Below are 25,025 nucleotides of genomic sequence, written 5' to 3'. Positions count from 1 at the left end.
AAAGATGATGTTTTGCCAGAACACACAGAACACAGGGACGGGAGTTACTTTTTGCCATTATAACGTTACCAGTGGAGGCTCCCGTGAAGAAACATCCAACTTCTATAAAAAAATGGTTACCATGAGCTGCCCAAATCATCTCAAGCATTTTACATTTCAGGTAAAATTATCCCAAAATTTTTGTAGTATCTCAGTTCAAAATGCACCTAACATGGATAACACAGCCACACTCTTCAGGAATTAATGCTACTAGATGCATTCAAATACACAGATTATCTATTTAGTATTTTGTATTACTTCCCATTATGATGTGCACAAGAAGCTCAGGTGCAATCATGAGCAGATCATCACCATCATGAAATAATAAAAGCAGATGCTTTTGAAATTACACACTGGATTTTGTCGATGAAGAAAAGCACCTTAACAAATAGCCTTCCTGGTAAAAGGACACTCACACTTGGCAGTGTTCAGAACTAGCCCCTTTATTATTGGGCTAATCAATACATTTTACTTTCAACATGGACATTAGAAATGTTAAATAAATTATTTTATACTGTTTTGTTATTAATAGAGACAAGTTTGTTTGGGCAAACAAGCATGCATTATCTATGCTAACATGTTTAAAACTGCATACCACGCTACTTCTCATCAGCAATACTCTGCAAATTTAGGTGTTTACACAATTATGTTTTTCTGCTGACATTTCTTAAATTAATTTGTGTCATAACCAGGACAGAGTGAGTTCAGCTCAACTTTTATTTAAAAATAAATAAAGGCAACCTTCTTGCTTTCATTTTGCCTAAGCCACAGAGCAGAACCTTCTCAGCTTCCTTCCTCTTCACATTTTTACTCTATCTGGGGAAAAATCAGTTACCAGCAAGTTCCAAAATTGAATCTATTTAAATAGGTCCAGGTACCGTAACTCATATGAGCCTCTAAAACCAAAACCCTTGAACATCCTGCGCTCCAGACATTTCTGACAACCAAGTGTATTTGTCCCCATTTGTTTCTCTGGGAAATGTTTTCCTTTGTAAATATACTTGCAACACTTCTAAGGTCAAGGATGCTTAAAAAATTGTTTTTCCCTCCAACCTCTCCACATCCTTTACACCTTTTCAAAAAGTCAAGCTTTCATTGTGTCCGCCACACTTTCTTGTCCACTGTCCCATCAAATAATTTTCTTAGATGTGATTCTTTCTCCCTGAAAGCAAGCTTTTTTTTATTGTTAATGTGAATACTCATGACTAAGTCTGCCATTTGTATTTTGTTTTATTAAGTGGTCTTGTATTAGAATGGAATTTCTAAAATTTCTATATATTTCTAAAAATCATCAGGAACATTAAAAGCTGCAGCTATTTACAAGCTTGAAAGATTGACAGTGTTCCTTTAAACAGATTTCTTGTAGACCGGGTATCTGGCAACTGTTTCTACTGATTCAAACTAATTTAAAACAAGTGAAATTCCACAAGACAACTCAGTATGTTATGACACTGGCATCAATTTACTATGTAAAATACAAAGCACTAACATGAATGCAGTTTATCAAGCTACTGCAGAGTCCACATTGTTGAAAAGCAAGCAGATGTGAGGTATTTCATGATCATATGTAATGTGGTCCATGGAAGGACATGAAGCAAGATATATTTTACAACATAAGCAAACATGCAGAGAAGCAATGGTATTTTGCTGGTTTTTAACATTAAATCTCATCCCAAAATATACTGGATTTCTGTAACAAAGTGCTAAAAATTGAATCAACTTCTTGGAATTCTCACCTACTGTGTTAACAACCAGAAAACACTGCTTGTCATCTTATAAACTTCCATATTGCTTCAGTAGCCACACACTGAATAAAGGAGAAGAGCCAGGGTTTTGCATCAAATTCAGGCAGAAAAAAAATTATGAGTATTTTTTTTCGTAATCCTTCCTAAATGTAGCAATATGACACACAACAGTTTTATAATGTCATTTTGCAGACAAAAGAAAGGTAAAGGCAAATTTGTTTCATAAAACAGAATAATCTGAACATAAATTTCCAATCCAGGTATTTTAGATTCTTGGCAGACAATGGGAATCCAAAGCTTTTCAGGAAAAAAAAAAAGGCTACTTTGCCAATGCTTTGCACTATTAGTGCTAAAATAAGATAGGGGCAAGAAGAAAGTTTTCTACAATTTACTACTACTAAATGAGTAGGCTCTTATCCTTTTCTAAAAATAGCACGCACAAAAAAAAAAAAAAAAAAAAAAAAAAAAAAAAGCGCAGCTAGAAAAAACTCTCATGCTTATCCTTTCAGGGAGTCATGGCTGCAGATCAGATTTGACTCAGCAGCATTAGACATGGTATAATTTCCAGCCCTCCTCTCATTCACATTTTCAGTCAACTCCTTCAAATAAAATCCAGAGGAATACTTGTCTGCCCTAAACACATCTCACAGTGCTCCACAGCAGTGTGTGAGGATAAAATTGTTACATGCCTGTAACTGGGGTAGAAGCTGGGGTTATTGATGGCTCTGTGCCCACCGCTCTTTTCTTTCCAACACCGGATAAAGGGATTGTCACCCCACGTGAATCTCAAGCTGAATGTGATAAGGAAGGCTACTAAAGGCAGAGAGCCCTTTTGCAGCGATTTCAGCAGCTGGCTGACAATGCACTAGCAGCAAATTTCATAAGCCTGTTAACCAATTCAAATCTAGAGAGATTCCCACAGAGTAAAACACCACACACCACCTTTTTGTTCAGAGCTATCCGCAGGTGCTTCAGCATTATTCTTACAGGCCTTCCTGCATCTCTTTACATACACCCCAGTCAGATTTGATACTTTGCCTTTAGCAAAGTAAAGACTACAGTACAGACTAGTAAAAGCCCACATCTCAGTTTACATACCAAGTCTAGAGAGACACAGGCGTCACAAACTAGGGAGTTACAAATCACTGCTTTTACTCTCTATGCCACTAAAGAATAGCAACTTATTTTGGACAGAGTGATTTTTCCTTTATGAGCTTGTGTCAATTTATGCCAAATATTCCATACATTATATACAAAATAGCCAGCTCAGCAACACTCAGACCGAGTAACTCTTCACAGATGCACTGAAGCAGCCACGAAGTTTACTGGCAGTAAGATATTACAAGGAAGTCTATCCTTTATTAAAATCTTTTCACAGATGACTATTCACTTTTAAAGTATTAAAAAAAAAATACAACAGTCTAATGCAGAAATAAAGCCATGTAGGCTCTCAGGAGAATGGGTTCACAGTTGTTTCAGTCAAATCATTCTAAACAAAGTCTTTACATTGAAAACATGATGTAGCCTTAAGTACAGGTACACACAGAATGAAAATCCACATTCAGGAGTTAAAATCCTATTTCTGCTATTAAGTAAGGAGGCATTAACACTAACCTAATTCAAGATGTTTCTGCTACACAAGAAGCACAAACAAACATTTTCTAGATTCAAGTGAGAGCAGCTCAAACTTATCAGCTTTGGGGTTTTTTTCCAAAAAAAGAACTGACCAATTTTACCAAACTATAAAGGTGGTAAAAAAAGCATGTAAATTTATCTGTGTGGTAAAACACATTCATTTCATTTCCACATATGACAAAGTTTCTATTTTCCTTACCCTAGAAATCACCAATACTTGTCCCAAAAGTAACATGCCTAAGTACCGATACTCAACATTAGATTTCACTTCAAATGATCTTTCAAACATTAGGGTAAGTTATAAAATACTACAAAATCTTTCAAATTCCTACCATAATTTGAGAAGTACATTATCACTCTTAAACATAGTGTTTTAGTAGCCATAGGTTACTTAGGATCATGCCACTGAAAAACTGGGGAGCACTGATCTGAAGGTAAGGAACTGGGTTCCTAAAACAAGTGTACTGTACATTTTGAAGAAGGAGAACATTTCAGCCCAGAAATCACTTGTCTATGATACTGGAAATATACTGAAATTTCAACCCTCTAAGTGTTTTAGAGAAATTAATTTAACAATGTGACACAGGAGGAGCTTTTAAAATAAACACATTTCCTGATAAAAAAAGTACCAGGAGAATTGCCCAAACCAATGTTTGAAGAAAGGGAGAATTTTTTTAACCTAAAATAAATTAAGATGTTTCAATTTGATTTCAGGTCTATCACAAGAGATTTCTCAAGCATAAAAGTGGGGACACTTAACAATTTGATAATACATATTCTTATCAAACACTGTATCTGATGGAGGCTTAGAATTTATTTTGGCATTGACAGGTGCAACTGCAAATGCCACTTAAGTTTAAAAGATGCCACTCAGATCTTCAGATCACTTTGAATGCATTTGAGGTCTGATATCAGGAAAACTTCTGTATTTTGTTTGGTTTTGTACCATTTCAAGATACTTGACTTATTTGGGCACCTTCTTCTCCCTAGTTTGGCAAAGCTGTGTTTCAGATAATGGCCATTTAGACATACTTTGCCTAGAAAATCCAGCCTCTTTACACTAAGTCAGTAAAAACCATCAGAATGGAAGACAAGCAAAAACACCATGGCAAAGCCTTTTTTATTTTCTTTATTACTCATCCTGTCACCCTCCACTTCCCCATTTTATTGACATGCAGGTACTAAATGGTGATAGGAGGCAAACTTTTTAAGTTAAAATCAAAGATTAAATCCTCTGAGTCATGAAGAAGATAGTTGAGTAAAGCGTCTGCCAAACACTAAGTATTTGATATACATCCTTTGTTTATAGTTCTAATTTCCTAAACATCACAGGATGCCAAAGCAAGGAAGGTCAATCAAGCTGGGCAAGAGACATTGTGCTGTCAGTAAATTTCACCCTTACATAGGCATTTGTATAGCACAATGAGATTGGTGAACTATCAAAGCAAAGGCTAGAAGGCAATTTTAGTCATAATGTCGCATCACTATTATGGCATCACACCACAAACCCACAAGCAAATTGTTAGTGGACCATACACAGTAAGTTACAATACCTGAGGTTTAGTGCATTCCTGTGAGCCAAAATGAAATGAATGCCATATAGGAGGAAAGGAAAAGATGAACATTATCAGACAGGCCATAGCACATTCCACCACTATGAAGATAATGTTAAGATCATGTTAATGAGGGTCCACCATCCCATATAAGTTGGCTCTACTGCAGAAAGCCATGCTGCAACTGAGAGCACTGCATTTAATTTTTAATTCTTGAAAAGCACACCATGCATCTGCATTTCATCTCTGCATTTTGCTCTACGCTTTTATTCTATAGAAAACTTTCTTCAGAAAATACTGTTTGAACCTTCTGAAGAAAAGCATACAGAGTCTACTGCAAATAAAAAATAACTATTTATCAACAACCAAAATAATAATTCTACATGCTAACTCTGTGGATTTAGGGTAAAACAGAATATAAGGAAGTTGCACATTGTGAAGACTTCAAGGATGCTATGAAAGCAACTTTATTACTTTGAGTCTCATATACATAACACCTAAGCTAGAACACATGCATAAACTTGAAAAAATATATCATATTAATCCTCTTTCAATTTATCTTAATTTAATGCTTCCCTCTTTTTCTTAATCAAAAATTTAAAAAGTAGAAACAAATGACAACACCCTGACAGATGCTGACCAAAGAACGGATGGGCAACAAGTCCACAAGATATGTGCTGTAATATGCCTTAAATTTCTACGTGCTTCAAAATAAAATCCTGCTTTTTTCAGTCAATTTTTCAAGAAATTAAGACCAATAAAATTAGGTCAAAGGACATAAAATAAGAAGGGCAAAAAGACAATGCAGTCTGTAACATGTATGGTTAAAGCAATAGAAGTAACATTGCTAGTAGAAGTAAATGAGGGAATAATGTCTACAAGATCACCAAATACTGTAAAAATAAGAGGAAATGGACCAGCATGGAAAGTCTTAACTACATTTTAAAATTCAGTTGAGCTTATTTGACTCTATTTGCCTTGAAAAAAATAATAAAGCCAGTCATAAGCACTATATTACTCTTTGAAAAGCAACATTTCACTATAATTATTGTAAATTTTACAGTTTATTTGGCAATCTCTTCCATCCTAATATGAAATCTCGCTTGCAATGGATTTCCCAGCACATACACAAAACCATTATGAACTTGCACAACAGAATAGCACAGGATGGACTTTTGCTTTTAGTACCAGCTAAGCTTACAAAAACTCATCAGGCATACCTAAAGTGAAATTTATACAACAGGCAAGGACCTATGAATGCAAATGGCATTGTGTAATCTAAATACTGCCCTTCCAGAGTTAGGTACAAATCACACTACTGCTGTTTGCTAAGCACAACATACACATCTAAATAATATGAACAAAAGTAATTCTTTCTGTAATTCCTACAAAGTACAATCCCACTTTTTTTTTTTTTTTTTTTTACAAAAACTGGCTAGTAAAATCTCTTATCTTCAAACCAAGTGAACTGGCTCAATTCACCTTAAATTTAGAGGCAATTAAAATTGCATGGAAAATTTAACCATTAAAAGCTGTTGTATAAACAAAACCAAATTGTTGGCATAAAATGTAATTATTCAAGTCATGAGGAAAAGCCTGTATAATTAACAGATGTAATCAAACATCTACACACTTATAGACACACATTGAATATACAGTGAACTGGCACACAAGTCAAGGAATAAAGGGTAAGTAAAGAAAACATGAAAAAGCTAACAACTGCATTGTACCAAAGATGGCATTTTAAAATCACTAAAGCTCTCATCCTGCAAATTTATATGTATATGGCTTACATTGTATAAAATTCAGCCCATGGAACTCAATGACATTAAACATGCACAAAGTCATTTATGCCCATGCCTTTATGGTTCTAGCAGATTTAGGGCTTAAACAAATAAATGAGAGCCAAAGACAAACAGCTTTTCCAGTATTTTGCTCACAGTTGTAATGAATACAAAACCAACATATTAATCTAATAGAGCTTTTCTCAGTTTAAAAGCCATATAAAATATTTTGTTGAATAAGTTTTAATTATTAGTTTATTTTCATCTCAAGAGAAAGTCTGGAAACTTACATAGATTCCCTCCCTCATCCCCAAAAGCAATCAAGTAAAATGACCAAATGATTTCCTCTATGATGGGCCAACTATATAGCTCACTAAAGTCCAAGTATAAAAGGCAAATACCACAAGAAGTTAATTTCAATTTTACATTTAAGTTTTCGATTCCAGAAAGAAATGACAGATTTAACCCAATTTGGTGTACTGCAATGCAGCACAGTCTTTTTCAGGCAACACCTGTTATCACATATGTGAATGAGTGCTTCACTAACTGACCTTTTAACACAGTACACTAAACTAATTCTACTGTAGCTTAATAGAAAAGGAAATGAGAACAGAATTTCCTTAGTTTCCCATAATGATTGGAACATTAAAAAAATAATACACAACATTCACAGTCATAAGAAACTTACTTTCAACTTTGAACTAAGATGCAAGCAGCACACATTTCACGTACTGATGGAGCCACATTCACAGTTATTTTGAAGGGAAACTTCCCCACAGAAGCACACTTGATATCAGCAAGTTTAGCCATTTTGACTGTGTTATTTTCAGTAGTTTTCCTGTTTATGTCCTTTTGTGAACCATAAATACAGACAGCTTACCGTATGGTAGCCTCTAGGTAGAGGTGGCTTCCCCACAGGATAAGGGTCAACAGTATCAATAATTGTTTGCCGCTCCCCTTTCTGGTTGATTTTCCTAAACCTTCTTCGAGATTGCCTGTGAGATGCTTGACGCTGGAAATATTCCTCATTTTCTTCCATGTAATCAACCTACAACAGATGCAAGAGAGTGTGTTTTTCCCCACAAGAGAGAAAAATGTTTCCTCTTGTTTGAAACAGAAGAAATCCTATTTTCAAAAACCAGCAGCCAGCTCTGAGTTTGCTGCATTTTCAAGACTAAGTGTGAAACCACTACTAAAAAAAGAAGTAGAACAACATTAGTATGAAAAGGATCACAGAATATGATCACTTTTCAAAAATGACAGAAGAAAAATTCTCCCTTCCTCACTCCTTTCTTAAGCTTGCACAAATACAAACGTTTCACCAATCAATACATTACAGAAGGAAAACTGGCACAAGAGAACACTTGCCTGTTTCCCTATTGACATCTATTCAGCATCTTCCCTAACTGATCCATGGCAAAAGCTTCACTCTTCAGTCAGGACTGGTTTTATTATTTCAAATATTTTGAAGGCATAAAAGGATTTATAATAGACTGGATTTATGTGTTTAAAAAAAACACTTCAAAACAACAACAGGGAGAATAAAAAATACCTATTAGATATATCCAAGTATAAAATTAGTCTTCTCAGTTTCACTGTCTACAGAGTTTGAAGACTACTTTACTACACAACAGTATGCAGCCATGAAAATATTTGAACTAATAATTCTGGTTTTCCCAGAAGAGAATGATCTTTTTGCAGTAATTTGGCTGAAAATCAACATTTCTTCTGTGTTTACCCTCTCATAGAAACCTTAGTCGAGTTACTTGAGACTAACAAGGAAATTAAGAAAAAAATCACAGCTTCCAGCATTGACTACATAGGGGGATTCAATTAATTCCTGTTATTCAATTCCATCCCTCAGAATGAGAGATGAGGCACCTCACAAGGTTCCTGCACATTTTTCAACAAGGAAATGTTAGACAAAATACTCCTATGAATTTGCAGCTTATCCGTGTCAGAAGTGTCACACATCAGTCAGCCCAAGTGACAAAGTACAGCTTTCAGTGCACTAACTCAAATGGATGAGCACAGTCCCTGGTTCACCAGAAGAGCAGGCAGTGTTTACTCCCTCTGCAGGGAGGATCTATTTCACATCTGACACCTTCACACTCACACCCTGCTACACCTCTTGTGTGCCCAAACAACTCTGGGGATAGGATTCTTTCTATTCAAAGTACAATTATTCCTTTGAGAGCCTGAGTGAAGGGTTCAATTTCATCTTTCCAGAACTGTAGAGCTTACATTTTTTGTCAAACAGTTGCCTTTGACCTAACATTATCCATCAGCCAAAAAAAATTTCTTGTTTTTTAGTCACCACCTTTCCCAATATTTATCTTTATACCACTCTTCCTTATAACTTAAAAGGGAATGCATGTGAAACAGGCAGCCATTCACACAGCTACAACCAGTGAAATTGTATACTTCTAGAAAAGAGAACTGGGACAACAAACTGATTCCCAAATGGTCAGATGCAAGTTACACAAACTGGTAATAAACAAGTACAACCCTAAAGTAATACCACATTTTCCCGAGCTTCCACAAGTTTTACAGACGCTGTTACATTTTAGGAAAAAAATGGTTAGTGTCACAGTCTGTATTTAAGCTATCTATATGGCTTAGATAATTGTCATGCCTGTATTATGAACAGATATGTATCTTTGTGATAGAGAGAAAAAAAACTAGCCCATTAATTCTGCATTTGTTCAGATGATATGCCCTGAAGTGTCAAATAAAACTTTTAAGCCTCACAGACAATGTTCTGCCACTGGACTACAGCAGGTGCTGCTAACAAAATACCCTCACCTTCACCCAGGGAGGTTGACAGAATTTAAAAACATTCAAATTTATTCTTAAAAACCTGAGACGGTTGAGATTAAATTTAATTCAAACATTAATTACTTAAACTAACCTGAGCTTAATACTTTAAAGCATCTATGTTTACCAATAATAATAAAGCTGTTTCAAAAAAAAAAAAAAAAAAAACACCCAAAAAAAACATGAACTCTCTTTGCCAGAACAAGAAAACTTTTGTTTTACAAGAAATCTGAAAAAGTAAATGTAACAACAATATAAATTATAGGTATGCCATATTATATTTATTAAAAGATCATATGGAAACCAGAAAATCATAAGTCTTACTGGCAGTTCTAGTGTTACCAAAGCTGATCTGCAAAATTTGAAAGCGACTGACTGAAAATATTCTTACCACAATCATTTCAGATGGCTCTAAAACAATGCATTCACATCCACGTCTGAAGCTGCCGGCAGAACGCTTGCCAAAACTGAAAACCAAAAATATTTCAGTTAGAAAAGAAATCAGAGCTGTAACATAATTCATATGCATATTTACATCTTAGCCAGATATTGTAAAGCAGAGAAAAAACATACATACCTGTGCAAGATACAAGTTTCATGCATATGTCCTTTGACAATTAACTGAGACCCAAGGACACTGAGAGCTGTCTATTTTGTATTTACATAGTTCCCTAAGAGTATCTGTTAAATAAGTCTATTAACATCAAAAGAAGTGTCAATCAAGAGCTGTCTACTGAAGAGGCACAGTTGATTCTGAACTGCACTAGAGAGTTTGATCTAGTATCTTCTGGCATTACAGTATTAAGTTACCTAAGCTATCTGCATCTCTTTAACAAAAGCTAACTGGCATACCAAAGAAAGAATTAAAATGCTAATCAACTTCAACTAGCTCTTTTCTACTTAAAATGAATTAATAAAATAAGGAAGATGAGTGTATTCCCAAATTAAATAGATGAGGACAAAAGGTTGTTCTGGCCTTTCATGAGAAATTCTCATCATAGTGGAATAATTAAACATTATATATTTATATATATTGTTCCCTGTAAGAAAAAACTGAAAGCTTTTTGTTTTGTTTTTTGGAGTGCTCTGCCCATATTAGATGTATCTGTGCACCTGCAGGGTTCACTGCAAAGAATCCTCAAAGTGCAGATGTAAAGGTGGAGAGCAGAGAACCAGTACATGATTCAGTGAAATCCAGGACCTCTACAGTTAGATCTTTAATCACACACTATCAGAGTGGAAGAAAGGCAGCCAGCTAAAGTTTGTTTCCGGGGTGTGTGATTCTTCCTCCAGGTAAGAATGTCAGGTCAATGCCAGACTTTTCCCATTCCAGACTGAAGAGCAGGACAGACACCAAAATGACTGCAACTTCAGGACGCCTCTAAGTTTGCTGTAACCAATCCACCCTAAAATAGCTGAAAGCCAATATAACTATTTGGCCTTTCCCCTTCTTCCACTTGGCACTGTGCAACAGACTTGGGAAACCTTCCTGTCTGAAGCCCTAGGGCAACACCTTGAAAAACAAACCAAACTCAACAAAACTGCAACATCTGAATTTTAACCAATGCTGGCATGTGGCAACACACTGAAGCTACAGTGTTTGTGAAAGATAACTGTTTTAAGCTTTATTTCCTAACTCACAAACTGCAGTTCACACACCATTCGGAACAGTCTATGTAGCCAGCTCATATCTGTGCTCCTGTCCTGCCCGGCGATTAGTAGAAATGAACAATTTAACTGCTACCCCAAAGGCTAATCTCTTGACAACAGCACATTTATAGGCTCAAAAAGAAGGCAGTCAGATATTGAAAAGAAATGCCAGCTGTGCTTATTCATCAAAATAATAATCGCATTTAATGGTACATGGGACTTTTACAATAGGAAAAATTTTCCAGAATACTAGGCCTCTTGAAAAGAAATATTCAATAAAGAAGTCTCTGGACAAAATGCTTATTTTCCTGGAGGCAAACACATGCTTCATCCTATAGTCCAGCAACTAAACACAGGGATCTTTACTCTATAATACCATTTTGAATTTCATACAATTTCAACTACTCTTAAAGACACCAGAAAATAAAGCCATTATACTGATTCATTAAACTGTTGTACAAGTGTCAAAACTTATTTTCTTGGCCAATAGTCTGATTCATATCACAGTTTTTTTAGAAACAGAAAGGAGGAGTAAAGAAAGGAGAAAGTAAATCAACTCATTGACTGAAAAATGAAAATGCAAAAAATGGTGATTAATAAGTCAACTTATTTGATATTCTAGTTGGAAGCACACAGTCTTCCGACTTAGAAAACACACATTGCGGTATTTTTGCCAACCCATTTTTGTAGCCTCAGAGCAAGCACTCATTTCAACAAAAAATGCATGTAGACTTTTCAACTCCACCTTTCTTCCTCCTCTATTGGTGTCTGTAAGTATCAACTTTAAACTTCTGTCTGTTGCTAATCACTGCTGACATGCCAAAGTTTCAAGCTTTAGCAAACAGAGTAAAAAAAAAAAAAAAAGCTGGGTTTTGGATGTGCTTTTCTATTCTTGAATAATTTATTTAGATTTCACCTCTTAGCACCAGAGAACAAGTAATCAACATATTAAGATAGAAGGCATGAATTCAGTTACTATAAAGAAAATTCTCGATTTCTGCCCCCAAGTAACGCACTGGTTCTCACGGCAAATAACTACGCCATTCCTGGACTATTCAGACTCCTATGACAGCATGAAATTTATCAAAGCAGGCAGCGCATCACATGTATATATTATCTTTGACCAAAGATCACAAGGCACTTCAGGCTGTAAAAAAACTCTAAACTTTGTGAAGTGCTGTAAGAAAGAAGACAAGTAAATCAAGGCACAAGAAAGGTAAATGACCTTTCAAGCATTCCAGTTCTCAGATGGCCAGCTAAACTTCTCAGCTAAACTTCCTGACTTCCAATCTCTGGTGAAAATTCATCACTACTGAGAAATCAGCATAATCAGGGAAAATTAGGGAACTCTCTTGTTACTGTCCACTACATCTGGGCACTTCAGAACTGTCCATCTCCGACAGTGGTAGAACATCCATCACAGTAGTACATACCATCTCTTGCAGAACCACACTCGAACACAGGTTTTTGCTTGATATACAGCTCTGAGAAACAACTGGCATCTTAGGGCATTGCTAATCCTGCTGTTTCAGTTCATAAGACTGACATCAAAGTCAGTAAGTTTTATCTAAATTAATTTACCAGAGTTTCCCACAGGAGCAAAAATAAAAGACAAACAAAAAAGTACTTCAGTGACAGTCTTCTCCAAAATGCCTAGCTGCAGTAAATAGCCACTCAGTAGAGGAAGCCACCAAACAAACTCAATTTAATTGAAAACATGTAATTTGAAACATTAGCATGCATTAAGAAGCAGCAAATACCCAACAGATGATACAGTCTGTTTAGTGAGCTGATGAAAAAGTCCAAAATGTAAAACCTTTTATAAAATTCTTTATTATAAGAATGTGAGGCACTGGAACAGGCTGCCCAGAGGAGATGTGGATGCCTCATCCCTCAAATTGTTCAAGACCAGGTTGGATGGGGCTCTTGAGCAACCTGGTCCAGTGAAAGGTATCTCTGCCCATGGCAGGGGATTTAGAATTATCTGATCTTTCAGATAATTCTAAATATCAACCCAAGCCATTCTCTGAAGTACCAGCAGAAAAACTTCATACGAGGGACCATGAGCAGGCATGTAAGCTGGCTTGTGGGATGTTAGGTATCACACAGAAACAGTACCAAGCAAATAAAGCTTCAGTGGAAGGGCTAATATGATTATCTTCTTAATATCAGCTCTATTTTGGTAACTTTGACTAAACAATATTCTTTACAAAATTCTGATGCCAGACTTGCCATAGAAAGTGAGTTTGACTACTCAGATTTCTCACAAAATAGTCAACGTAAGTACTGGCTAGCTAAAGTACAATGTAGAGAGCCTTTATTAGCAGGTTTCAATAGATCAGGCATCTGACAAATTTACTTCTTCCCTTACTATAGGGTGGGATAAGCCTGTGCATACAGAGAGCATAGGCTTAAACCTCATTTTTGTTTTTAAAATGCAGTAGAGAATTTTACATGATATACAGTTCACATGTGGTTGTATCATATCATTCCATTTAAATCAAAATTGTCTTATTAAGCCTTACTAATTTCAACTCCTGGATATAGTTTGTTTGCAACTATTAAGGCAATGTTACATCTGAAAGAATCACAGATTTGCAACTATTTTCTCTAAATCGGTGATGTGCCTAGGAGAATTTCACCAAAGGAAGGTAAGGCAGTTTAAAGGTATCTTTGCAATTGTAGCTGACAATATGGGATGCAGAGGTTCTAATAGTAATTTAGAAAGTCAGAAGGGCTGCCTGGTCAGGATATTGCTGCCTCACCTAAATTCCCCAGAGAACCTTGTTTTGCAGCAACTTTTCCAACACTTTTCTTCCCTTGTACCACACAAGCTCTGACTTGACATTCCCCAAGTATTAAGCTTCACAGATGCTCTCATGAGTACCTGTCCTAAATATAATTTCACTTCTGAAGTCCTTTTCTATCACAGTACTTGTATTCACATAGGGGTACCAAATGCATGATGTGAATATAAACCTACTTTAATTTAAAAAAACAAATAACAACAACACTAACTAGCCTTCCCCCCCTCCAAAAAAAAAAAAAAAAAAAAAAAAAAAAACAAAAACCAAAAAATACACACCCCAATCCAAACAACTACGTAAAGATATATAAAAATATTATTTACAGGAATCCACTTTATAGTGGACATCCAGGTATTTTCCCCAAGCAATTTCTCCCTAACTATACTATTCCTTTAAACAACTGACAAAAGTCTAATTTCCCACTTGACTATTCAAAAGCATTATTTCCAAAAAAAGTCATTAGTGTTTAAAAAAAAAAAGCTTCTTCTCACTGTGTATTAAAAGCAAGTATTTTAACCCATGTAAGTAGTTTACAATTTCATTCGCATTTTAATGCATTCTTAAATTGAATTTACACTGATCAGAGATGACAGTTCCCCTATCCATAAGTGTATCTTACTACATACATTTGTCAGCTTACAACTTGTTATACTGAAAACACACATAGCTGGCTAAAGAACAGAGGTATCAGTTTTCAGGTTTCGCGCTTGTTAACAGAAGACAAGTTTTAAATGGAAATTAAGAGTTTCGATGTTTCCCAAGTTTACATTCTCAGCTTTCATTTAAAAAAAACTCTTCACTATTATGAAAGTACAGTAGTTTAAATGTGCCTATGCCTAACAAACAGCAACAGAATAATTTAGGACCACTGTCTGCATTTATTCCCCTTCAAATTTAATAGATTTACTAATAAAACAAAACAACAAAGTACTTCAATTAAATGAAATATCTAAAGCCACAAGCAACATGCAATTTTATAAGCACTTACGCATAGAGACAACCAAAAACTTGCAGGTATTGAGGTGACTTGTTCTATTCTTTCTCTTATTATCATGACATTGGAGGACAAGGCAGTTTTCTCCAGACACGACCCATCCATTTCCCCAGGCCCCCAGACATCCTCATACTCGCTCACACAGATGCTCTTTTCAAAGCTCGCAGGAGAGGCAGCAGCTACTGAAGAGGGAATGTTTCTCTATCAGCATTCAGCCCTGTCCCCTCACCCTGGGCCTCCACATTCCTGTTTTCACGTCAACCCAGCTCCCAGATGGAAAGTTATTTCTCAGCACTGGAATGTAAATGCATTCATCAAAAGTGATGCAGAATCTGAAGGAAACCTCACGGCACCAAGAAAAGGGTTTTCAGTGTTAAGCCCTTTTCTTTTTTCCTATTAAAAATCAAAGATCACTCACATAGAAAACTGAATTTCACTAATGACAATTATTTTGCAAAAAGGACAGACAATATTTAGGGTTTCCTCTACAAGGTAATCTTAACTTTTATTTCTTTTGATATTCCCTACATTACATTAGCTTAAGATTTTAGTAAAACTATTTCTAAGTCTCACAAAAAAAGCTCCACAAAATACGGTCATCTCTGTGGTACACATTCTTCAGCAAATAATACTGTTATAATTTTATGTATATGTAATTGCAGTATTTTGAACAAAGTTGCTGGTTGAGAAGAAAATCTATTTAATTAACACTTGCTGTGAATCAAAAAGAACTTTATATTTAGACAAGTTGTAATGGAGGGAAAAACACAAGCAGCAAATTTTCTTGTTTCTCAAGTTGTTAGAATTTTATAAGGTATATGTATGCAAAGAAATTAGTTCCATACAGATTTTGGGTTTTTTTGATAAAAAATTTACTATATAATTAAAGTAGAAATGTAATGTATGAATATTGAAATATTTTATGCCAAAACTCTAGAAATCAAGATATTCAAAAACTTTCTTTGTTCTGAAGTTTTCAAATGGGAAGTACAATGGTTTTAAGAACACTGATGTGCAGTATTTGCCAATGCAGAACATCTAAATAAACATGGAGATTAAAGTAAACGTTATCCTTCTCCCACCTTCAATGCAACCAATCTTTATCTGTTCAAGACTGTATATGAATAAATCCATAAGCACAAGGCTATGCACGGTTCAGTTCAGTTTCTCAAACTTTTAACATATTCATGATAAAAATGGATCTTAAGCTACATAAACCAAATACTTCAAAGTGCTTTTTGTGAAAATTACATTGCTTCAATTGACACCTACATTTAGGAGAATCATAGAAAACTAACGAAATTAAATACAGAGTTATTGCATGAAGCATATTTAGAATTTAAAGTTATGTAAACCAAAGTGTCTTCATTTGCACTTAGGTAGCCCTTACCCTGAAAATGCTATTACCATCACCATTTACATTCAAGTGCTATCTACTTCATTTCCAATCTTCCCTGTATCATGCAATTTTCGATATCAGAGCAGAGAGGAGTCCTCATCCCATTGGATGGATCATGTGCTGCATGTCCCACCTGCACACTCCACTTCCTCACAGCAGTGTCATGAGTGAGGAGGTCATGGCAGGCACCTGCTTTCAATCACTGCATCAATTATTATCTGATGATAAAGAAACAAACATGAGCAGAATGTCTGGTCTCAAAACAATCCCCAAATCAAATCTTGATGTAATAATCAACATTCAGCTAGCAACAACACTGAAATGTTAGTTAGATTTAGCTGTAAAACCAACCAGTCACACTGAATTCCTTGATGAAATATAAAGCAGTAGTAAGTAGATGTCTAGATGGGAAACAAAATGGGGACTATTTTCTATCTGTCATTTAGAGAGATAATAAGGGATTCAGTCAAGTTTCTCCTCATGCATCTTTTCCATTAAGAACCATATTTCATTTTGGTATGTGCAGATCAGAATGAAAAGCATCAGTCCCTCTACATGGTTTATTCTAGCCAAGCTAGGTTTAGCTGGGTTTCACATCAGTGCGCTCTGAAACCCAGAGCTGCACCCAACTCATCCTTGCCAAGGAAAAGATGAAAGCTACAATTAAGAAGCTCGTGTACATGTACAAGCCATTCCCAGGGGAATGCATAAGTGCTCTGATGAAAACTGAATTTGGCATGGCCATTCTCTGACCCCTCAGAAAAAAAGACAGAGCCCGTCATGCATGCAGAGCCACTCTAACGTGAACAGCGCTCCACTGGGGATGGGGCAAGCAGGGAAGGCAGCAGCGGGTTTCCCCACGCTTAGAGCTGCACGCTGGAAATCATGAAAGAAAGAGTTTGCCAACTAAAAGACAGGGAATCATTATACAGAACATCAAATTATCTGATAATATAGGTTGACTTCTTTGATTCTCATTTGAATTAGTGCCTGTCTTTTAGGAAAAGCAAGTAAAGATGCAAGGGAAGCCCAAGATGCTTTTGACTTGTAATAATTATTTCTTTTAATAAAAATGTAGTGGTCATCTGCATATCAAAATAATAACTAGATTAGGTTTTATTTCTTTTAACTTGTTAACTCCTACAATGTTATTCTATTTATAGCTTTTTTTTTTTTTTCAGCAAAAGCAAGTAGCCACTTTACAGAAATGCTTTTCAGTTGAAAAGAAAATTGAGATGCTGGCAAGTTGAAGAGGCATTTGCAGAACTGTCACTACTTGCAAATCCTGGAGACATGAGCTCACTGCATGCCATGGATAAGGATGATTAGGCTTATCCAATGTCATACGATAGCTTAGATGTTTACAGTCTCAGATACAACAGCTCATGTGTCAGGGAAGGAACTCACTTGCGATATCACAGCTAAGTACACACCACTTAATAATACCTGGGAGAAGTGTTTCACAAGAGAAAAAAGCCTCAGACATCACTGCAGCTCCCTGTTTGACTTGGGACCCAAACCACCCGCTGTCTGTCGGGAAAGAGGAATCATGGTGCCAAGGATAATAACCCTGCTGCTGCAACAGGAGGGTGCAAAGAACGAGTCAAACAGACAGAGAGAATGCTTGATGACTAATCAGATCATATTAAAATTATAGAATAAGCACATTCATAGTAAATTAACACTTTAAATAATTCCTGCTAAAAATGTGTAGAAGATAAACTCCAGCTGGAAACTTTAGTGAACCTCTTCAGTATTTTGAACACTTAGTTAGCATCCTTACAGATTACAGACTATAGTGCTTTATCTATGTAATGTTCATAGGGATTTAATTCTTATGCAAATGCAACCCAGATCAGAGGTTGCATTAATCTGCTAATTTATAGCTGACTACTGAAAGCACTTCAAAAGAAGTTCCTGAAAACACACAGTGAATAATTTGAAATTAGCTAGATTCGAGAGGTTTGCTTCCATAGAAAGTCCTCTCAGTCAACCCTGAAACATGTGATTTGTGATCTTTACACAGTTTGTCTTTTAGAACAGACTATTGTTTTGAAAAGTGAGGTTAATTTTAAAATTTTACCTGGTTACAAGATTGAATATGGTAGCAAGTTTGGCTAGTTTAGGTAGAAAAATAAAGTAATTTTATGATGTTTCAAATATCTTATTTTTCACTTTATCTTTTCATAATGTAACATCAAAACTAAAGCATTAAGCTGAAAAATGGCTAAAAACCCCACCTGAAAAAGCACTTTTAAGAATAACTAACTGTTTTGCAAATCTACTGTAGAAAGGGTAAATGTTCAGGGTCTTCATAGTAGCAGGTGATCCTGAATACCTTTCAGACAAGAATACCACTTAATGTTCCTTTACAACCCTTTTATATATACTACACTAAAGAAACATTTTGATGGCATTTTTCTGTTGAATTCACTACCTGTGTTCACAGACTAAATATACGATTATATAAACAAAAATGGAACCTACTAGTAGAGGCAACAACAAATTTAGCTTGTTGCAGCAGTTCAGCTCTGCAACCTATCTAGAACAGAAAGCTCAAAGGCAGATACCTCATCAGCACACCTGGGAATAGATCCTTCTTTGGGAAAAATTACCCTTATTTTAGTTTTAAATTAGAAGTTCTCATATTATTTTATCTCAGAAAACATTCAAAGATGAAAGGTTTTTTCCTGACCTACTTTTTATCTTATTCTTTCAAATAAATAAATTAATAAATAAATGGTTTGAATAAAGACAGCTTTGCTTATGCTTCATGTTAATGACGTCTGTGTTGCCATGGAGATTGCTGTGACATCACAAGATCTACATAATGGTCTCAAAGAATGAGAAGTTGTTGGAAAACATTACTTAAGAGGCAAGACCTTGTCTAAACACAGCTTGGCTTATTAACATTCATGAAATTCATTAAAACAGCAGAGGATTTTTCCAATGTCATACAAAGACTTTAGATGCTAGTTTCTGAATGAAGACTTTTTATATTGAAAAATACATAATATGCATTTTTAAGTCCCCCTAGAGACTTTCATGATTAAGGTATTGCAAATTTTCAGGTTTTTTTAAATTACTAAAATAACTTGACATGTCATCTAGGTTTTTACAAGTAAAATAAGATCATATATATTGACACTTTCCACACACACTTACATGCTCAACTCATTCAATACAACTAATTCATTCACTTGGGAAGTTGTACACATTACTTCAATAACAAGTTTCCATAAATTAGTGTACAGAGAAGATGTATTTAAGTTACATTTGTATATTTGTGAATGAATAAACAAAGTAAACCAGTGGAGCAGCAGTGATAATTTTGTTTTAGCTATTTCTATTATAATTTGAAAAATAAATTATTCCTCACTTAAAATGTGATACCATATCTTGTATCCCTGGATTTGTTTTTCAGAACATTTGAAAATTTTAGTATCAACTGAAAGAAACTCTCAGACATTTTCAAATCTTCTACAATATGGAGCAACATTTTGTTAAAAAGACCATTTATGGAAGAATTACAGTACTGGAACCATGCTAAGAATCAAGGCAATAATTCTAATTCCTTTCAGGTATTCTACAGTCTTCCAAATAAACAAGTAAACATCATTACTTCCACTTATCAAGATTGTCGTTCAGCAAAATTAAGTGTACGAAAGTTTAGATCCCGAGAGGTTCATGTGAGGCAAAGAAAAGGCAGTGTCCTCTGTCCCCTCTCTCCACATGGGTATAAATTCTCCTTTTGGTATTCTTTATGTTATTTTTGCATACAGTTCCTTTCGTTGCTATTTTGAGATACACAATAACCAGATTACTTCAGTTCATTACACTTCTAAAACTTGTCCAGAGACTCAGAGCACATGAAACAAACGGGGTCTTCCTTTTGACCTCAGCAAGAGCCCTATAATGCAGTTTTCCCAAGTAACTGAAGGGGGCTTTGATGTTCTGCAGGTTTGTACTATTTAACCAAAACTTTAAGTACTATTAAACTAAATCAGAGGAAATCTTAAATCAGAAGGAAGCGATTACATAATAGGACACCTCACCAGCTGCAATATCCATTGTGAAAAGGCAACAATTTTCTTCAGATAGATACCTATAATTAACAATGCAAACAGTAGTGGATACCCTGATCCACATTTAACTTTTAAATAACCATTTATTTTATTTCACAGAGAATTTTCTCCTATGTAATTTCTCAAAAAGAGTTCTCAATTTTTTTTCACATTCCCATTTGTATGCAAGCAATTTATTACTATTTCAGAAAACAGCTTTTTAATATTAAAATCAAAACCGAAATTTTAGAAAGAAAACATGAGTATGAGTACTATTGAAATAAAATATTTCACATAATTATAATGCACAGAAGAGCAGTAAAAGCAAAAGCAAATTTGAACAAGATTGCTTAGATGTTCCTCTTAATGACTTCAAATTGTGACATGCTCCATTAGAGACCCTAATGCTGGAATTAGAAAGGTGCCTCTAGCCAGTGAGACACAAAATAAGCTAAAAAGAAGAGTCAACAATGAAATCATATTGTTTCAAGGCCAGCTTTTACTGCAGCACATTTTAGAAACCAGGCAATCAACTAAGCAGCAAAATTTTTCAACAATAAGAATACAATGTCATTAGGAAAAAAGTGAATGTGTTCATTGGATTTAATCTTTTTTGCACCCAGATGGGCAGGTGGGGGAAGATAATAACAAAAAAAAGCTTAAAAAAACTCCATCACTATTCCAGCATATTTTTTCAAAAATTCGTCAAAATTTTAACCCAAACTGTCTAGGATTTAAAGAAATGGGATCTGAGAGTTGGTATCAGTCAGAGTTATCAAAGACTACATTGCCTCTATCAGCTACCTTAAAGGATTCTCTCTTTTGCTCTCCTGTCTTTCTGCTCAAAAATTATGCCCCATTAATCTACGTTGCTAAACTCTTCTGCTTATTTTATTTTTTCCTTATGGTCCTTTTCAGTTACTTTGAGCTATTAAGATACATTAATGCTCACACAGATAAAATTTACTGCCCGTGTGACCTCAGATTTTGTTTTTCATTGACAGTGGCAATATCTCACTGAAAAATTTTCATAATACTTAATCTGTAAAGTAAATGAAAAAAGAACCTAAATTGGTTCACAGGCAAAACTCTCCATAAAAGCAGTGGTCTGGATTTATAATGATGTGTACTTTGTTTCTAGGCTCTATATCAGAAGTGCCATTTTTTCATTATAGTAGGTACACTTAACTTTTAAGTATTTTCACAGACCCTCAGTTTCAATGGAGAAGATAAACACCACTGAAGTGAATAAAACAGAATGTAACAAAAGCCTAACTTCTTTACTTATTTTAAATGTACCGACAGTGGCAGGAAGTGTCATCTCGACTCAGCTTACAATTACCATGAATGAAACAATGAAAAACCAAACCCAAGGATCTCTTGAATCTGAAAGCTCTGCACCACCAATTAACGGTGTCTCCCCTATGGAAAGCATATGAAATTGTTCTGAACATTCCACAAATGCCCCTGAGCACAGGCAGGTGATCCAGACCTTCTCAAGCTCATCGTCAGGTCTTCTGCATTGAAAGAGACAGGAGTCTGCAGCTCTGAGTACACACATCTAGAAACTGGTATAAGGTTTGCATGTATGAGAGCTCCTGAAGTTTGCTTTTCTCCTACCATGAGCATTTCCATCCCTGAAAGCCTTCCTCACCTTAAGAGGAACCAAAACAACTCAGGCTCACTGAAAACCTATTCAGGTCATTTGACACTTTCAGCTTCATTGTTATCTTGTCATTACAAACTTGGAAGAAAGCCTGGTAGCAGCAAGCACACCACACTGAATTTCTATTTTTGTTTTCAGAAGATGCCAGTGTAATAGATTAAGTCCCTTAACATTTTATCAGCTTCACAAAAACAAAATTCCAGTAGCACTGAAATATGACAGGAACAACACCAGACACCAGCCAATCTCATCATTTAGGAATTGTCTCCTCTTCTATTTGCCAACACCTCAAATACTGTCATGATTAGTTTCAGACCTCAATAAACACTTCAGTTACTCAGCAGAACAGAAGATAGATGGGATAAAGAATAAATTAGCTGTAAAAATAATTATAAGTATTCATATTCAAAGAAACCTGTACACCATTTTTTTCCAAACTCTAAGGACACTTTTGGGTGACATGTAGCCTGTGCTCTGAATCACAAATTTTGCTGAAATAGCAGGTGACATCACAAGGCCCATCAATTTATGGTTCAGCTAATCCAGCTACAGCCAGAGCTGACTGTGTCCGAAATGATGAAGTCAGACTCACTTGAAACCCTCCCTACATGCCCTGCCTGCCAGCCAGCCCTCAGGGAGCTGGGCTCAGCCACAGCCCCATGGCAGCTCCAGCTCCTCCAGCACCTCACAAGGCAGCCTGCAATGACACACGAGAGAGTGCTGGATTTCACTGGTAGCACTGACCATGATACCAACAGGAGATTAGCAAATTCAACGTAGATGGCCAGATCAGGCACTCGCAGTAAAATGGCACCTCTTGTAAGCAAGATTTTATTTTCTCTAGGAATTTGAGCCTCAATAAGTAATCACAGTCACACATGCTACGGGGTAAGTCTAATTTTCTGCTTGCAGGTAACAGTAAGTGTCTCCATCCAAAAGGACAAATGCAGTCTTTTGAGTAAATGCAGACAGTACAAAGCAATTAGTGTTTATTTCTCAAAGTCTATTTAAAATTCATTGTGAGTAATTCATGATAGCTACACAGTCATAAATGGACTGACATCACTACTACTTCCAGCTTCCTCCTTCAGCTAATGATCTCAGTCTTTCCTAGATTAAGCCCTAAGATCACACTCCTTCATGCCTCAGTTTCAATTGATGGGACTGAAATGCTGAACCAGGGCATTCAAAGCAGACAGAGGACAAGGCAGCAGAGGGGTCAGCCCACAATACCACACTCTATGCCTTCCCACCAGCCCTTAGAGATAATCATGAGTATGGCTCCAGAACACCACCAGCTTGATACAGACATACCAACTCAACAAACAGGTCACAGGAAAATCCAGCAGCATTTCTATCTCTCATCTGCTATTCAAGACAGAATTCCAAGGACAAACTAAATCCAAAGCATACACTTCCAAGTAACTTCTTAGACTTAAACAGATGTTCTCTGAAAGTATAACCTGGGAGGTTATTTTTCTCTACAAATGTCCAGTGTATGGTCTTGATGTTTCCATCACAATGCTGCAAATCCTTAGCCATAAGCAACTCACAACCTGGAAAAAGCTAAATAAGCTCCACACAGCTCTAGATCAACTCCCTCTGCAGCTTAAACAACTAAACTAGCAGCTCCCAAAAGTACAGTTCTGAGCCTCCCACAAGTCCATTGTTCTAAAACTCTGTTTCCTGCTTAGGGGAAAAAAAAAATCCCTTTTTTGGGATTAAATATAAATTTAATATTAAATCGTGGTTTAAATATTTATGTATACTGATCACACACAGTTAAAATCACAGTTTCATTCTGTTATCTCATAGGTGTCAGCCAGTAATAGCCATTATTAATAAACTAAGTTGCAAATATATGAGTCATACTGAGAAAAGGATTTTATCATTGTGATTAAAGCTGTCAGCATAATTTTACTTACTCAAAAAGATCAATCAAAGGCAATTCTCTATTCAGAATATAAATACACCATCAGTTAGATATATGTAAACCATACAAAACAGCATGATTCAGACAGCACAAAAATTAGGAAGTATGTTTCAGATACATAAAGCTCTATAAATGTATGTAGATAGCCAAGGGCTCTGCTCCAGCACCATTACACTCACATTCATTACCTGTCAAAATAAAAAAGTCTGCCAAAATCCCTAACAAACTTTATCCTGAAATGTTACTTTTGTAAGTTAATGAGGATACACTTGGATGAGGACAAAACATTTCTACATAAATTGAGTTTTGCTATTGCTTTACACACATTCAAAAGAAGTCCATAATTTGTTCAATGACTCTCTAGTATGATTAGATATTCCATTCCATTTTTTAAGTTATTTTAGTATGAGAAAGACCAGAGGGCTAAACCATCAATATTTAAACACACATATCCCTTTTAATTTTGAAAATAGTGAAAAACAGATGTTCTCTCACCTTCAAAACTTAAATCTTTTAATTAGAGGAAAAAGCTTAAATAATTGCTCTTGTATGTAAAATCTGTGAACTTGCCAAAGGGAAAGCAGCTCTGCATCACCACATGAGGCAGTGAGGGGAGAACTGGTTGGATGCAGCAGCAGTGAAGGAAAAGAGGCTGCAGCAAGGAAGCAGCAGATGAGCAAGCAGTGAAAACCAAGTGTAAAGCCTGGTTTGTGGGTGGCAAGTCAGCACACTGGGATGCCCAAGCAGCACAGCACACACTACCCAGATGGGCTGGGAAGCATTCTAGGAGCAAAGCAGAAATCCCCAAGCACCAGAGCCAACAGACTGAGAAAAACTGCCCAGCAATTCTGTATTTTGCTGCTGCTAAGAGACAGCTGCATCCTCTGGTCATGGAGGCCAAGAGCAGGCACGAGGTGAGCTGTGGGAGACCCAGGAGAC

General features: G+C 35.9%; 1 protein-coding gene across 1 annotated transcript in view; it reads right to left on the bottom strand.

The window, feature by feature from the left end:
* The window catches only part of RAPGEF2 (Rap guanine nucleotide exchange factor 2), a 185,625-nt gene that overhangs the window by 80,626 nt on the left and 79,974 nt on the right, over positions 1-25,025 (bottom strand). The window contains exons 5-6 of the mRNA XM_053975949.1: positions 9,965-10,040; positions 7,637-7,804 (exon numbers count right to left, since the gene is read on the bottom strand). Of these exons, the coding sequence (XP_053831924.1) occupies positions 7,637-7,804; positions 9,965-10,040 (244 nt within the window). The remainder of the gene's footprint in view (positions 1-7,636; positions 7,805-9,964; positions 10,041-25,025) is intronic.

Source organism: Vidua macroura, chromosome 4 (assembly GCF_024509145.1).
Source record: "Vidua macroura isolate BioBank_ID:100142 chromosome 4, ASM2450914v1, whole genome shotgun sequence".
NCBI lineage: Eukaryota > Metazoa > Chordata > Aves > Passeriformes > Viduidae > Vidua > Vidua macroura.
Note: the sequence above shows the minus strand (reverse complement) of the source record. Positions and strands in the feature narration are given on the sequence as shown.